The sequence below is a fragment of the Oryzias latipes genome, chromosome 8 (assembly GCF_053564925.1).
Source record: "Oryzias latipes strain Hd-rR chromosome 8, Olatipes_Hd-rR_3.1".
Taxonomy (NCBI): Eukaryota; Metazoa; Chordata; class Actinopteri; order Beloniformes; family Adrianichthyidae; genus Oryzias; species Oryzias latipes.
This window is the reverse complement of record NC_136244.1, coordinates 2237277-2255004: the sequence shown is the minus strand read 5'-3', so window position 1 is coordinate 2255004 and position 17728 is coordinate 2237277. Positions and strand designations below refer to the sequence as shown.

Genomic DNA, 17728 nt, shown 5'->3' with positions numbered 1-17728 from the left:
ACGGTGATTTTGCGGCTCTAGTTGGGTTTTTGTTCTGGAAGAAACTGGACCAAACGGCGTTTTAAAAAAACAAATGCACTGATATCCCTGCTGCAGAGGACATACTCCTCCCTGGAAAAGCCGAACACCACAGCGAGGATCACGTTCTTTGACTTCTCTTCAGCCTTCAACACCATCCAGCCGAGACTGATGAGGGAGAAGTTAGAGAAGAGGCAGGTGGATGCCCCCCTGGTCTGGTGGATAGAGGACTACCTGACAGGTCGACCACAGTTTGTGAGACTGACACCCTGATGAGCAACACAGGAGCCCCTATTCACCACCTACACAGCTGACTTCCAGTACCACTCTGAGCTTTGTCACCTTCAGAAGGACTCTGATGACTCAGCTGTGGTCGGGTGTGTGGAAAATGGACGGGAAGGGGAGTACAGGAGCCTCGTGGAGCGTTTGGTCAGGTGGTCTGAGGAAAATTACCTGCAGCTGAACGTGGCCAAGACAAAAGAGGTGGTGATGGTCTGTGGGATGGATGTAGAAATTGTCTCGTCCTACAAGTTCCTGGGTGTCCATCTGGACGATAAACTGGACTGGTCCACTAACACTGAGGCTGTTTCCATGAATGGCACGAGCAGACTTTGCTTCCTGAGGAGACTCAGGTCCTTCAATGTTTGCAGCAGGAAGCTCCACATGTTCTACCAGTCTGTCATGGCGAGCACCATCTTCTTTGCTGTCGTGTGCTGGCGTCAAAGCAAAGGACGCCAACAGACTGAATAAACTCATAAAAAAGCAGGGTCTGTAATCGGCTTAAAGCTTGCCAATCTGGAGGAGGTGGTGAGGGACAGACTGGCTGAACTGCGGACCATCATGGACGATCCCTCCCATCCTCTTTTCAAAGAGGTGGACAAATTGAGAAGCAGCTTTAGCAACAGACTTAAACACCCCCGCTGTGCTAAGGAACGATACAGGAAGTCATTCCTGCCATCAGCCGTTAGACTCCACAATTCATATGGCAGCCATGAATGTACATGAGATTTTTGAGAGTTAAGAGTTTTCGACTGTATATTTTTCTTTTCTTCCTTGTATATTTTGTGTCTTGCATTTATTTTATCTCTTATCTTATTCTGTGGTGTTGCTACTACAACTAAATTTCCCTTTGGGGATCAATAAAGTTGATCTTGAATCTTCTTGAATCTTTTAGCGGAAAAGGTTTGATCTAGGAGACGATTCCCTCATCACGCCACAAACCAGCCCCCCTCAAAGAGGGCAGAAATGTGTGTTCAAACCTAAATAACTAAATATACAAATGAATGCACAGACCAATACATTATGATTTCATACACACACATAAAACAATAGGGAATCTGTGTGGACCAATTGGACGGACGGATGGATGGATAGATAGCATTTTAGTGATTGTATTTGTTTATCTGTAGCACTTTGGGCAATCAAAAGTTGTTTATATGATATATAAATAAAATTTACATTGAATTTGCTTTTGGGGAAAAAAAACAATATTATTGGAACACATCCGTTCAATTCAATTTCATTTATATAGGCCAAGATTACAACAATTTCTTATTTTTATTGTAATATTGTGTGTTTTTTGTTTCAAATGATAAAGCGCTTCGAGTCTCGCAAGGTATGAGAAGTGCTTTTTTATCAATAAAGTTTGATTTGATTTGAACAATAGTCATCTCAATGGGCTTCATACCAGTAAGTGTGTGATAAACATGAATCATAAAGAACATAAAGTCATAGAATACAATAGATAAATTAAACTAAACAGACTAAACTAAGCTGGGCATCCCTGCCCATAGACCCTCCCTCTCTGTAACTCTTGGAGAAGAATTCGCTTATCTAAAGCACATGGCAGTTTCCAGACATGATTTTAGAAAGAAGCTGCCGATCCTTTACGGAAAACAGAGTCAGAGTGTTGAATCTCAGAGCTGGAGTTTTTGGAGCATCTGCCGCTGCAGGAATGTGGACGTGCAGCACCTCCCTGAGGCAGCAACTCCCAATGGTATCACACAGGTGTGTGTTTGGGGGGGGGCGTGTCAGCACAGGTATGAGTCCAGCCAAAAGATACCAAAAGAAAAACATTTTGTTTATCCATACACTGCGTGAGATTTGACCTAAAACCAGCGTTCAACATTCAAGTGCCAAAGCTCTCCTCAGTTTTTCAGCATCAGACCTCTTCCCTTTCCCTTTGCTGTTCTGCTTCTCCTCCTCCTTGGTCTTCCTCTCTTTCCTGGCAGCCTCAACCTCAGCATCCGTTTCCCAACATCACCCCTGTTCTTCCTCTCAACAGACCTTCTCCATCTGCCTCCCTGCTGCATTTGTCTCCAAAATGAGCTCTCATTCATGACCCACAGAACTCCATTCTCTGTCACTGCAGACACTTTCATCCAAACCACAGCTCCTCTCTCTCTATCCGGTCACCGTAGATCTACAAAGACAGACATTGCAGCTCCTTCTGACCTTCTCCGTTTTTCTGCTGCACAATTCTCAAACACGCTTTGCATCTGTGGTCTTTTTTTCTTTGCATGAAACCAAACTGTTGCTCACAAATATTCGCTCATGAACTCAGTCTAGATTCTTTTTTTCCCGATAACTCATTATATGATCCGTCAGCTTTACTCCTCTGTAGCTTCTGCAACTCTGCACGACTCCATTCTTCTTCAAAATCAGAACCATTCCTTTCCCTCTCAAAGATCTTGGTCAGCAGTCTGAAACTCTGCTGTCACTTCTCCCAAACTCTTCCATACCTCCGCAGGTACAGTTTCAAACCTGTCTGTTCATTCTTCATCCTCTTCATCAAACGTCTTACCAAATGACCACATTTAAGAAACCAAACAATGATAGGACTTTTTGTCTGGTTTTAGGGTTCAAAATAAAATAAAAATCTCCTGTTAGAAAATCATCTGTGGATTTCTGCTGCTTAACCCTTTTACCACCACAAAAAAGTAAAAAGAAGAAATACATTTCAAACACCTAATATCAGCATCAATATTGCAGTTTTGCTGCATCCTGTGTTCATGCTTTACTTCTTCAGGATAAAAGTGTCTGCTTCAAGCTGTAAACATCTCTGACAGCAGAGAAGCTGATTTATGCTTTCTGAACAGAACGGATTGGCTGAACTCAGACAAAGACTGCTCATAAATATTCATGCGGCACAGTTAAAAAAACTGAACCTTCACCTCGTTCATTTCCATTCTCTATCAGCAGGGGGCGCTGCGACAGCGTCCATCGAACTGACAGGCAGATTACAGACCCAAAGTCTCCTCGCGAACCGATTGGACTCGGACATGGAAGAAATAAATAAAACACATAGGAAGAAACATTTTCTCACATTTAAAATAACTACTGTCAAGAATGACACGTTTTTTTTGTAGGAATTTGCTTTAAAAAATAAATAAAAATTGAATTGAATCAGAAAAAAGCAGATAAAATGAATGTGTCTTCACATAAACGTTTTTTTTGTTTGCTTTAAAAAATGTAAGTTGCATTTGAATTGAACACTTACACCCTCTATTATAAATGAACCATGCTACATTATTATGATAGATCAATATGATAATATTGTATTATATAACATGATATTATATTATATTATATTATATTATATTATATTATATTATATTATATTATATTATATTATACTATATTATATTATATTATATTATATTATATTATATTATATTATATTATATTATATTATATTATATTATATTATATTATATTATATTATATTATATTATATTATATTATATTCTCTCCCATTAAAGCCCCTCACACCCCCAAACTCTAATTACCAGTGCAAGAAAAATGGCAGCAATATCGTAACTGTCCATCCATCCAGGTTAGATCCAGATTCCAGCTCAGACCAGGAAAACAAAGACATTCATGGATCAATATGTCTGCAGCTGGATGATCAGAAAGGGGCGGGGCTTGTTGATTGTAGCGCTTGAATCATATCTACAAGCTTTTTCTTCTGCTCCTAATTTACAACAATTTGAATAAAGGAATACTCAGAAATGTAAAAAGAAATTTAAGCTTGATTTTTTTTCTAAATGTCCTCCATCATCAGAAAAACGCCACAAGAACATGTTCAAAACACCAAAAACACTCCATTGGAGTGGGTCTTTAAAGAGGTAATCATCAGAAAAACGTCTCTGCGTCCCAAACAGGATCTCATTTAGTTGAATATGTTTAATTCTCACTATCAAATATAAGCAGGGGAGTGCAAACAGGCAAACGCCTCAAAATGATTCTGCAGAAGCGCTTCTGGTCTTCAGAAACGGCATGTTTTACCACATGTTTGTCTGATTTTAAGTCAGATGCTGCAGGAGACAATGACTCAGCAGCAAACATTGCTGGAGATGGAATGATTAAAATAAAGAGATTTTTGGAATTAAAAATTCCTTTTTGCTGTGACTTATTCACTAAAATCATTTCCTTTATTTCTGAACAAACTGTCCCTTGTCATCATTTCCTAAAAATGACATGAAATAAATAATTTTAACATAATCAGATAGATAACAGTCTTGGTAAGAAATGGACATTTTTTCTGTGTAAAATGTTAATAAAAATCCTCAAAGCTGACAGAAATTTAGTTTCAAAGACTTCAAATTCAGGCTGACTTGTCATTAGATCATTCCTGAATCACCTCGATGGAACCAGCTTCAGTTCCACGGTTCATCTGTAAAGTAAAGAATGAGGTTCAGAATGAGAGAAAGCGGCAGACTCCTCGTTTGCTCACGGCCGTTCAGACTTCTGCTGCAGCGAAGCAGTGACGGGGCGACTGGAGTCACCGGAGGGAAGACTATCAAAGCTAAATGAGTTCTCCTACTCAGACTTACCCAAGCTGTTTTATTATAAGTGCAGAATCCATCCACACGCTCCCTAAGTGCAGTATTTCAAACTGTAATTTGTAGGAGAGAAAACCGCTCTGGATGGAAAAAGACCACTGCAGCTGCATGTCAGCACTGTCAGGGTGTGAAATGCTAATGTGTCGACTTGTTTCTGGACAATTGTCACTTGCGTGTGGTGGAACGTGTCTGCAGCTGCTGCATTTATGACAGCACGGCTTCAGCCTCTGAGCTGGTTTCAACGTTTATCAGGTTGTCCTTTTTTATATTAGCAGATTCATTTATTACTAGACACATTGTTTTCTCTGCTTTTACACTTGAAATGTTATATTTATGTTACATTTAGCCACATTTTATGAAGCCATTCTATCTCAGTGAAGTGTTTTGTGTGTGTGTTTGGTCTTGTAACCCATCTTCACCCATGCTAAGGATGGAGCACCTTTTCATGCCTGCTCCACAGCCAACCTTGAACTGTTAGTGTGCATTCCTGTTGTCCGTCTGACCTTGTTTTGAGTTGTACTGACTAGGCCTGCACAATATACCGCAAATTTATCGTTATCGCGACATCAAGCTGTGCAATATGCATACCGCAAAAGACGGCGAAAATCGCAATAAATGGTTACCTTGACCCTTGTGCTATCCTAGGCACTTTAACATTGGGAGTGGGGTCATCTAGACCCACTAGACAGTGTGCTGAACCTTTTTTTTTCAATGATTTGTGATCTTCACTGGTGTCCATGGATTACATGAAATCTTTCCACCTTTATCCACCTTTGTGATGGTACGGAGAACACCTCAATGGAAGGGGGGGGTCATATAAGATAGCACAAGGGTTAAATGTGCTAAAACAAACTCATGGCAGCTTGAAATATTGAATAAATGAAATAAATCCCTTTATGCATTTAACCAATCGGAAGGACCCGTTTACGTTGTTGATCAATCAGATGAGCCCTTTTATGTTTGATGTTTGCCTCCTACATCGACAAGGGTCATTCGGAGTATAATTTTTAAACTGTTGCATTGAAATGGAAATGATGTTTTTGGTTGGTTTGATATTTGTTTAAATACCGCAAATTATATCGTTATCGCAATATTAATCACCAATATCGCATATCACGAGTTTTCCTCATATCGTGCAGCCCTTGTACTGACACAATATTCAGCATTATTCCTTGTGAGATCCATGAAATCTGTTCTCTTGTATTTTGTCAAGCACAAAAAGTGGAAATCAGCCAAATATAGGTTATGATTTGGAATTTTTTTAGAGCAGGTTGATACATAAGAAAATAAAGACGCAAGGTTAGGAAGTGGTGATGCGACTCATTACAAAACTGTTTCTGTGTGTAAAGCATGTGAGTCCAGCGAAGCAGCGGCTGTTTTCCAGAGCTGCTCATCTTGAACTTATGCTGATGACTCATGGATTTATTTTTTGGAAAAACTCCAGAGTTGTCGTCTACAGATTCACACCGACAGACAGGAATCACAAACTGGCCCCATCGTGTCACTTCCACAAGATGCTGATGCAAACACAACCCACCCACCCCCCCGCACAGCTGCATCTCTAACTTATTGTGCTGCATTAGATCGGACCTGGATGGTCTCCTGAAGCTTTCCTGTCCTCCTGCTGGACTGGAGCATCTTTTGACTCAAACGGTTCCAAATGATGGAAGAAACCAAGTTAAATCCCAGCTGTTTAAGCTTGTGTGTGTGTGTGCGTGTGTGTGCTTGTGTGTGTTTGCTTGTGTGCTTGTATGTGAGGTATCTTTACGAGCAACCTCTTTACTGCCTTGTGTGGTGCACACCTACTTTTACTAGACCAGCACAGTGATGAAAGCAGGGAACACACACACACAGACACACACACACACACACACACACACACCCACACACACACATCTCCCTGAAGCAGCATGAGAGCGATCAGAGCCAGTTGGCTTGGTATTGAGTTCTCCCTTGCTCTGTTTATGAGGAAGCTGCTGTGCAGGAGGCGGGTGAGGGGGGTGGAGTGGGGGGCTGGTGGAGGATGGGGTGGGGGGTGGGGGGTAGGCAGACACATTAGTTTAATTATTGTGAAGGTCCGAGACCGCAGCGGGTCCTTGCGTGTGTTTGCATCTCTGCGTGAACCTCCGTGTTGGTGGACATGTTTGCATTTCTTCGTGGTCGTGACTGATGGCGAGGACCAATCCGGTTTAACACAACCATAAAGACGGCCGAATGAAACGCAGTAAAAACATATTTGGTCAGGTGACCAAGAACAATCCAGCGTTTCAGAAAAAAGCTGTGTCTTGGTTCTGAGAAGTGCAGAAAGCTTCTTGTCCCTTTCTTGTTTGTCCACCAGCAGAAATGTGACCTTGGGGGGGAATTTGCCGGAACATCCTCTCCTGGAAATGGGAGCAAACGTCGTGTTTGACAGTGGAGACAAAGGGCGGGGCTCCAATGAAATGCTGGAATTAAAGCTTTATTGCTCTTTGGGCTCCCTTGGGGGGGGTGGGGGGGGGGGCTGTCTCAGCTCAGGGCAGAGGCTCTGCTTACCTGCACATTGACATGGGGGGGGGCGCTTCATGGGACATTTGCACTGAGCCCCACCTTTACAGAAAACACACACTTCATCCAGGACCATCCGGCACAGACTGGTTTAAGGACCGGGACGCTTTTATGTGTTTGGAGGAGAAATGAAGCACACACAAACACACACACACACACACACACACACACACACACAAATAGACCAACAGAAACACCCACAAAAAATACAGACACCCCGATCCACACGACACCCACACAAACAAACACATGAGGACAAACGTGCAATCACAAACGCACACAAAACACATTTGCAAATACACATGCAAATGGACACAAACAAACAAAACACACACATTTACAAACCCATGCATGATAAACACAAACAAACAATGCACACACACATGCATTTGCAAACATGCATACAAAAAAACACAAACACACACACACATACAAACAAACACAAAAATTAACAAACACTCAGAGTCGAGGCCAGGATGCACAAATGTACAGAAACACTCTTACAAAAAAACATTCCACACACAGATGAATGTGGACACACAAAAGTATCATCACACAAACACATGCAGCAAACAAAACACACAAGCACAATAAAGGCACACTCTCAGACATGCATGTACTCTGCATACACAAATGCAAACAAACACATAGACTTAGACATGACACCAAACAAAGCCTACACACAAACAATACAAGGCCACACAAAAAAACACTTAGAAATAAATACAACCACTCAGACACAAAAACAAAGACAAGTATTCACCAAAGCACTCTGGGAGATGAAACACACAAAAACACACACATACAAGCCTGCATACACAAAATAGCACTCAAAAGCACAAAAGCAAACACACAATAAAACCCATCCACACACAGACACTATGACACAAAAACTAACGAATGCGAGTGAGCACACACACACACACACACACACCGACACACACACACATGCCCTCTCAGACACACTCACAAACACACGTGTCAGGAACATGCTAAAATGAAAGGAAGACATTCAGAAACCAAGTCGATTCTATTGGTATTTGTCCTCTGACGGCAGTTAGACTGACGACATTGTTTGTGGTGCCGTAACTGGACGCACCGTCTGCTCTGAGGTCTTTGGCGAATTTCACATCCAGGATTTTCTAGACTTTCTTGAAGAGCGGTGCTGCACAGGAAGTACATCCTCTAGGAAGCGTACATCCCATATTCAGTCTCACCTGGACAGGTGTTTGCCACCACAGGTACTAAAGCTCTGAGGCTCTCTGTAATGATGTATGACTGCAAACAAAGGGGAGTGCGTCTGAGCAGAGCTTATGGTGGCGGGGGCCACGCTGGGATAATAATGTGGTGTAATTATTAGTGGAGGGGCAGAGATGCTGGCACGTCTGGACCGGTTTAGGTGCCATGTTGACACAGGAGCAGAGAATGAAGGGCTTTCCAGGGACATGACTCAGTGTCTGCTGGAAATCCTCTTTTCTACCAGCAGCTTTGAAATCTGCCAGACACACTTCTGTTACTCCAAAGAAATAGAATAGTTAGATAGATAATTCTAAAGAAGTTCTAGATATGCCAGGAGTTGTAATGTAGTGTTGAGTCTGCTGGTTGTTGATGAATGGCGGCTGTGATTAGAAAATATGAATCGAATCAACAATAGTCTGCTATCTGAACTGTAGGTTAGACATGCAGACAGTAAACTCTGTGAAGTTGTTTTTATTTGTTTCTACCGCTGCAGCTGACATGAAAGTGTTGAGTCTGAGTGATAAAAGCAGAAAGACTCATCTTCCTCTTTTTTAACCAGAGTTTAAATGTCATAGAGGATCCAAAATGGCTGCCAAAAGGGGAACTTTCTGTCATGTTTGGAAGGATGTGGGCATTGAGCCAAAATATTTTAACTCACTGTGAGAAAAGTAGCTTATCTAGAAGAAGTTGACTTTATGAGAATTTGTGTTGGACTGTTGACTAGGTAATAGAACTGAGGGATCCCCCCCACCCCACCCCTGGCGTTCCAAACAGGAAGTGGCTCCAAGAAGCAAAACTTTCATGGACTTCCATAGAGAAATAAATATTCCTCAGTCAGTCTATGGGTCAGAGTAACCATCCTGGATCTGATGCCTTTTTTTTCATCTTCTTGGCAATCCTCTTTTTTTATGATAGTTTTTTTTTATTGCAAGTTGTATAAGTTATAAACTGGCCAATCAGATGCCTCAATAAAAGTGTGGGGTCTTCCATCAAACGTTCAAAACGGGTGGCTGACAGATTTCGTGTAGCCAACTTTCAAGTAGTAGGGGTGTGGATTTCCAGCAAGCTCACGTCTGATTGGTGAGAGTGGTTGCCATAGAAACAATGACTCAGACCAATCACGGCTTTCTGACGTTGTCTGGCTCAAACACTGCGGCATCCATGTTGCAAAGACATGGCGGCTGAATGGGTTTGATTTAAACCAGAATCAGCCCTTTTCCATGGATGAGGTCACACTCGCTGTTCTCATACATATGGACACCAGTGAAGATCACATATCATGGAAGAAAAAAGGTTCAGAGCATTGTCTAGTGGGTCTAGATGACCCAACTCCCAATGTTAACGTGCCTAGGACAGCACAAGGGTTAAAACTTTTTGGATTTGTTCTTGTCTCCCTGCACTCCTAAATGGGCTGCTCTTTTTTTCTATGTTTTTCTGGAAACATGAAATGTATTAAATCTTAGACAAAAAAGATAAACATGAAAAATTTGAGCACTTTTGTTGATCATCAATTTTGTGGATTTGTTCCCTTCTTCATTCCTCAGGAGAGCCTAAAGTCTTCCTAATGTGAACGCAAATTCTACATTTGACAGAAAATGAAATTCTAAATGAAAATTAATATTATAATACACGGAAACCCATTTTTCACCCAGATCAACAAATATATCTGTCAGACAGAAGCCAATCAGTCTGCCCATGCTCTGTTAGACCTGACTGAGAAGGTCATTTAGGTCATCCCCACTGACACCTGAGCTGTGGAATTCCCTCAGACACTGCACACGTTAACGCTTTCCTGCAAAACCTAACCTTTGAGGAAAAGGGAATTCTTTTTTACCTGTAGTCCTACATTCCCACCTGTTGCTCCACTGTTACTCATCTGCAGAGAACTAACAAGAACCGTCTGTTGACACTCAGCTGTTCCTGTCTGCCACCTATAAGCTATAGTTTTTGGTTTGAAGCTGGTTAGAGGGAAACCTCTTCTTTCTGGTGACAGCAAACAAGGTGTCCTCACTCTCCAATAGCTTCTCCCTTTAGAAAGTCTCACTGGTGCAGCCCTGGACCTTCTAAGTTCGGAGCTGCTGTAAGACGTCGCCGCCATTTAACAGCAGTTCATCTGAAGCAAACGCTCACGATGACAATAAGATGCTTCTGAACCGTCTCAGTGACTCAAACAAGCACACCGCTGAAGAACTTGCATCTTGACAGGAAGAAAAACACAGTTTCACGTCAAATGTACACAACTAAACTTTATTCTTCATCTCCCGCATCAGCAAACGTGTCAGCGAATAAATGCTACATAATGCCTCATAGTTATGTAAATAAATATTGGTGTAAACACAAAGTGTACAAAGAAAATAGAACCTAAAAAGTTTCATTCTACACATCATTGCACTTTGACAGTTTGCATATTTAGTAAAGACGAATTGCATCCATCAGCAGGCTGTAGACAGATAAACAGAAAAGCCTCATCAGGTTTTTGACTGAAGAGATTTGACTGCAGGTAGATTGAACCCCCACCCACACCCTGAACCTTAAGGCTTAGGGGAGCTGAAGGATGCAGGTGAGGCAAGACAAGAACCAGGAGCAGATGCAACATTTCAGTGCAGCGCGTCAAGTTTGATGGAGAAGCTCATCGTCTCTCAAAGGAACCTGGAAATCGGTACAACGAGAGCCTGGTCATTTGAGAAACATCTGCAGTCAGAAGAAGTCTCTTCTCTGATTCCTGAAGATCTTTCACGTGAAGGAAGAAAAGAAATGATTTAAGATGGACAGAGTTCCGAGGGATGTTTAATCTGGATGAAGCATCCTTGGAGAGCAGTCCCTGTCAACCCAACACTCCAGGCCAGGAAGCGTCTCCGTACGAGAGCAGCTCAGATTTTCGTTTTTTATTCCAGAACTCATCAGGAATGCTGTTTGTGGATGAGGCTGCTGCCATGATATCCTGAAGAGGTTTTCCGTTGAAGCACAAACCTCAAAAGTGTGAAGAAAGGAAGTAGGAAAGCTGGTTTCTTTTTCTTTTGTTTTATGCTTTGATTTATTTTCTAACTTCAAACAATCTCTTCTCTTCGCTCCAGAGAAACCGGCTGCTTTTTCGTCTTTGGGCTCTTGGGGAGGCTCAGCGCCTCTGCTTTCCCTTTGGAAAGCTGTTCTCGTCTCCAATGGGGGCAGAGGGAGCAGGGGCATGAAGGGGGGTGATGCAGCATGCTGGCTGAGGAGTAGAAGGGAGCCAGCTCCCCAGGCCTGCTGTGGTACTGGGACAGGTGCAGGGGATCCAGCGGCCTCAGCGGCGCGGCGTAGGAACTGTGAGGTGCTGTGGAGGAGAGAGCCATGGGGGCGTAGTGGTGAAGGGGGAGGTGTGGAAGCTGGGGTGGGATGAACGGGTACGTCAGGGTGGAAGACGAGGAAGCACGGCTCATTAGAAGAGCCCCCAATGGATCGATGAAGGGGTGCGGCCAAGGCAAGGAGTGTCTCTGCCGCTTGTCCTTCATTCTCCGGTTCTGAAACCAAACCTGCAGTGAAAGAGGTTCCAGAAACGGAAGACACGTGAGGCATGGAGGGATGGGAAGAACACTATTAGATTACTTTAGAAAGATGTCAACAATAGAAAAAAACTGAAATTAAACAGAACCCAGTTCAAAAATCTTGCTTCAACAAATCCAGCTGCATATTTTGGGGGCGCTATTGCCCAAAACAAACTTGGAAAAAGCAGGAAGAAGGAAACCAGGTTTTGCTTGTCTTCTGACTCTACCATATAACCTAAAATATCCTGCCACTCATCTGTTAGAAGACAGAGGAGAAAGTAGGTCAATAAGCGCGTTAAAGCAAGAATACCAGGATGGTTCTCCTTCATCCCAGGAGTGCTGGAGGCCCTCCTCAACCAAAAGCCTCATTAGATTCTAACCTTTCTAAAGTCTAACCTTTCACATGAAGATAGTGTCTGCCTCCAAAAATGAAGCATGGAGTTAAATTAACATTCTGTTTTTAATCCATGAAAATAAATAAAGAATCGTCATTTACAACCCCCCACGAGACCCATGAGCGCCCCCCTTTGGTTTTTAAAGAGGTTTAGGACTTTTTATCCTGGAATGGAAAAAAAAAGAAATAACTTCTCCACATGACTCGGATAAAGAACTATTACTCAGAAGGAAATTTGATTCTGGTGCAAGTTAGAGATCATTTTTGAGTCGCAGGTTTAAAATACTTTAGTTTTAAGACATGAAGACATTAAATTAGAATATTAACATCTTTATAAATTAATACTAATACATTTACTTAACCTGGCACTAGTACTCCGGGAATAGTAGCTTATATTATTTTAGTTTTAGTGACATACACCTGTATATCTAGCTTTGGTTATTTGAAAGTGTTCTTTTTCCAAGAGCAAAAGGTCAAATTCAGCCAAAGATACAGCGAATGTTTCCATTCACAGGTGCAGCGGTAACAAAAACAGCCTTTTCGACATGCAGACACCTTGATAATCTTTGGTTGATCCCAAGCAGAACAGTGACTTCCTGCTTGAAAGTCGTTTAAAAAATAAAAATGTCTGTAGCAACGCCAAACCCAACTGCCACTAATATTCTTTAAATAGGACCAATGAACCGCCAACTTCATAACAGAAAAAAACAACAACTTCAGTTTCACAAAGGATTTTCACCTCTGTGGTTACATTTAATATTTTAAAAGCTGCAGAGGAGCTTTTAGGAACCTAACTATTTTATTTGATATTTTGTTTCATTTTAAAGGTAAACTGAGATTAAGCATTTGCACATGTGCAATCTATTTATAAAAAGGCAATTATAGGGTATCTGGTCCTACAAGTTTCTTTATTTCCTTCTAACAATTGTTCTAGCCTGTGGAAAGACTTCCAAATTTCCTTTTTCTTTCTTAAAAAAAACTGCTGACGTGAAATCTGGATCCCAGCTGGATTTCTGGTTTTTAACATACATTTCTTATGGAGTTATGGAGAAACTCCGGCTTATTTAGGAGGAAGTCCTTAAAACTCGCAGCAGAGTCAAAACCAAAACTTCACAGCTTCTCCTCCACAGAGGTTTGGGCAGAAAACAAATTTAATATGTTTCAGAGAGCTCCAGATTGCAATTATTTACAAGTTCTCACACAAATTTACATCTTTCATAGAGGATCTATAAACAATGGAAATAAAAATGTATCCCATTCAAGTTCCAGACATTGCTGGCCTCCCAGAGATGTTAATAAAAATCTGCTTCCTTGTGTAATATATTTTACTGTTTTACTCTTTTATTTTATGTCATAAATGAGACATAATTCCCCAACACACTACCAAAATCCTTGATGGAAGAGATAGTTGGAAATTCTTTTCTATAGTTTATTTTGTTGGTTTTTGTGTTGAAGCAACATGCACACACAATTGTATGAATGAGGATAACTGTCCTGTTTTTTGTTCTATTTACAGTCTGCAGCCTTCATCTCCAGATTGTTTGTCAGAGATACAAATCTGAAGATGAATCAAAAATATATATATTTTTATTCGGTTAAATCCGTGTATTTGATGTAAGATGCAGATGTGAAAGGCTAAACAGTTAAACCAGCTGTTCACCCCCCCCCCCCCCCTTCCCCACCTTTATGGTGGTCTCCGGCAGGTTCAGCGCCGTAGCCAGCTCGCAGCGCCGAGGCCGGGAGACGTAGCTCTCCCTGCCGTACTCCTGCTCCAGGCGGGACAGCTGCTCGCGCGTGAACGACGTCCGGTGCCGCCGGTTTTGGTCTATTAGTGCTCCGCGCGCGCACGGATCTCGCTGGTGCTCGGAGCCGGGGTCGATCACGGCGGCGGCCCGTGCCGGCGTCTGTCTGCCCTCCTCCACTGGAAACACATCAGAAGAGTCAAGAGAAGCGGATTGCTTTCACGTTCAAACCCAACCACACCGGCGCAGCTCCAGAACTCTGACCGAATTCAGCTGCTGTGATTTTTCAAGTAACCCCCCGTAGTACAAAAAAACCCCAACCGAAGCCCCAGTTCAGAGGTGGAGGCTGCTTCATCAATCCTCCAAGCTCTGATCATCATTTGGAAAAAAATGTCAACGTTATCATTTCAGACATTTATCCTTTTATGATATTTTTCTAAAGTAAAACTATTTCTGGTCTACATGTGGGGCACATCAAAACGTCCTCTTGGTCCCCCCCCCACCCCCTACCCCGCTCTCGGGTCTTCAGATTCCTCTCTTTGCTCTGCGCGTAAATCTTTTAGGATGAGTTCATCCTTCAGTGCGCCACGAGCACCTTATGGAACAGGCTGATCCATAAAGCGCCATGTCATCTATTTTTCTATTTTCTGTCATCTATATTTGCTTATAAAAGAGTTTGTGATTGGATCAAGGGGGTAGGGGGGGCTTAAGATAACGCTAAAATGCTGATGTGATCTTAGATCAACAGGCTGCAGAGGAGAAAACCGAAAGTTTCTTGTAAAGTTTTCTACAACTTACGCATGAAGCTGTTTCCGGTATGACGGAGAGCGCACGTGAAACCGTCTTCAGCGCGTGTCCGTGGCCCGCGAGGTCATCCGTGGTCCCTCATCCAGCTTCAGGAGGCTGCAGTGACTGAGGATGCTCCGCGCGCAGCCCAGAAAAAACTTAAATCTGAGACTCGCGCTCCGTTTTGCCCGCCGCCCTCCCCCGCAGACAATCGGATGAGGTGTTTCTCACTAATCCCCCCCCCCTCTCCTCTACCCCCCGCTCCCGTGTTGCTCCTCTCTCCTCTGCTCCTCCCGGGCCACCAGCGCCGCAGACGGGGCGCGCAGCGGCGCCGAGGCCTTCAGGGGTGTTAGAGGCGTTTAGTGAGAAAGCCTTTGGTCTCCTGGTGGCCTTTGTACTTTTGTTATGGAGAATTAAAGGCGCGCAGCAGAGACCGCAGCCGGACCCGCATTGTTCTCAGCCGTTTGATGTCTGCGGGTCTGAGGCCACGTCATCACCGACCCCACGACTGCAAACCGGGACGAAGCCGGGATTTCTGCAATTGAAAAAACAAAACAAACACTAAAATCAATGTCAAATACAGTCCAGAAAAAATAATGAAATTAAACATTGGCACAAAAACGCGCGTCACCTCAGCGCGTCACGGCGCACTGCACGCTGACCCTTCCACGAGTGTTTTTGGAGTTTGTCAAGGATTTAATCTGCTCTGATTGTTAATCCAGAGGCCGCGCGGCGATGAAGACGACAAACAGAACAGAGACAGACAGACGCCAGGCTGGGTGGGTCACCGGGACGTTTATCATTATGGAAACTCCATCAGGCCTGCAGGCTTTCATCTGCGCTCAGGTGGTTTGATGAAACACTGCTGTGTCACCGCGTGACAAGACCCACGCTGCCGTGAAAAGTTCAACAGAGCTGGTGGCGAAAGTGTCACGCATTTAGTGTCTGCATTTAGAAGGACGTCAGATAGTACACGTCTGATTTATTATGCCAAAATGTGTGTTCAGGAGGACTTTCATTCACATCATAAGAAAGAATTCTAGGGTAATCATTTTATTATTTTTAATCTCCAGAAAAATTCAACCAAGTTATCATTGAATGAAGATGTATTCCTTTTCTCTGTGAATAACCTTTTAATCACTTCCCAAACAGAAGGGTCTATGTTACTTTGATAAATCCAGAAACAGTTGGAGCTTTTTGGAGAACATTACTTTTTGTTGGTTTTCTTCAGTGTTTTATCAAAAACAACTAATTGTCTTCCAGTTTGGGCTGATTTACCGTTTCTTGGTTATGTCAGACATAAAAAGGCAGGACTTCATAGGAACCGCACCTTGTTGCATATTTTCAAACGTTCACCAGCTCATTCAAAGTTTACATCGCAATGACCTTTAGATGAAATTTGTTTTTTCAAAATTTCTGCAAAACTATTAGTCATTTCTAAAAAGGAGAAGCCTGATGAAGTTGAATGAAATGATTTAGACTCTATCCTGTTGGTGACTCTTTTCACGAGTTTAACTATAACAGTCAGTGACCAGTGAATAAGCTAGTCTGGTCTTCAGACTCTCATGATGAAGCTCCTGCATCTCCCAACTGCACCACATTTACCCAGCAGGCATTTCCAAACTTCTACAGATTCACTCTGCGGCTGTGTTTTTCTCCTCCAAACACTCACTGCATCTCCTCTCTTTGGTCCATCTCCATTCACTCTGAAGTGATCGGCACCAGAGTTCATCTGCAACTAAACAGAGACCTTCATTCACAAAAAGACCAGAGTTATCTGGTTTGGTCAAAACTAAAGTTCAGGTAAGATTTTGCTGAAGCAAAAGAACCAATTAGAGGAAATCAGATCCGGTTTGGACCTGAGATCAAATGTTTCGTTGTGAAAGTTGTATTTATTTTTCTCCTTAACTGCTCCTTAAGCAGACTGGCTCCATAGCTTGTCATGTAATTTTAAACAAAGGGATGAACATCAGCCGTTTAGACAGAAGTCGTTCTGTTTTGTAATCTAACACATCATAGCAAGCAAGGAGGACTTTCTTGAAAGTCAAATTGAAATTTGCATTTAAACTGGACTTCAAGGACCAGTTCTGTTTACCATTAATTTATTTATTTGAGGACATTTTTAGGAGTTCATTTCAGTTCTTTTTGCTGATGACACTACTTTCTCTCAGAGGTAGAATCTTTTGGTGAGGCTACATGTGAACCTTAAAGTTTACAGAATGTACTCTTTATAAGAATAATAAGTAAAACATGAACCCGGTAGACCATCTGAGCACATTTTTCTAGCATCCAGTGTTTCTGTTGGAGTTGTATGCTTGATCTGCCCATGTTAAAATTCAGAAACTCACATGCATCATGGGGTCTCTGTTGCTTTTTAGATATGGTGACAAACGTTCTGTCTAAAGACGTTGTGAAAACATCATGTAAATGGTAAATGGCATATACTTGTATAGCGCCTCTCTTCCTACAAGGACAAAGCGCTTTACAGTCACGGACCCCTTCACCCAGTCACACACACATACACACACATTCACACACTGGTGGCAGCTCCGCTGCCAAACACAGGCGCCTGCCTACCACCAGAGGCAAGGTGGGGTTCAGTGTCTTGCCCAAGGACACTTCCACTTATGGGCATGCAAG

The 17728-nt window shown here is 42.5% G+C and overlaps 1 protein-coding gene and 1 long non-coding RNA gene across 2 annotated transcripts in view; one reads left to right on the top strand and one right to left on the bottom strand.

Annotated features, from left to right (window-relative positions):
- The window catches only part of LOC105354654 (uncharacterized), a 135877-nt gene that overhangs the window by 109138 nt on the left and 9011 nt on the right, over positions 1-17728 (top strand). The window lies entirely within an intron of this gene.
- eve1 (even-skipped-like1) lies at positions 10875-15860 on the bottom strand. Its single transcript, XM_011478647.4, has 4 exons — positions 15720-15860; positions 15101-15623; positions 14243-14481; positions 10875-12154 (listed from the first exon to the last, which is right to left on the bottom strand). Exons 2-4 carry the CDS (start codon positions 15102-15104, stop codon positions 11693-11695), a joined length of 705 nt encoding a protein of 234 aa, XP_011476949.1. The 5' UTR covers positions 15105-15623; positions 15720-15860; the 3' UTR covers positions 10875-11692.

Bases quoted from the DNA above. Each gene is read 5' to 3' on its own strand.
- eve1 (XM_011478647.4), bottom strand. The intron at 12,155-14,242 runs GTGGGGAAGGGG...CTTTCACTGCAG, and splicing joins TGCCGGAGACCACCATAAAG to GTTTGGTTTCAGAACCGGAG.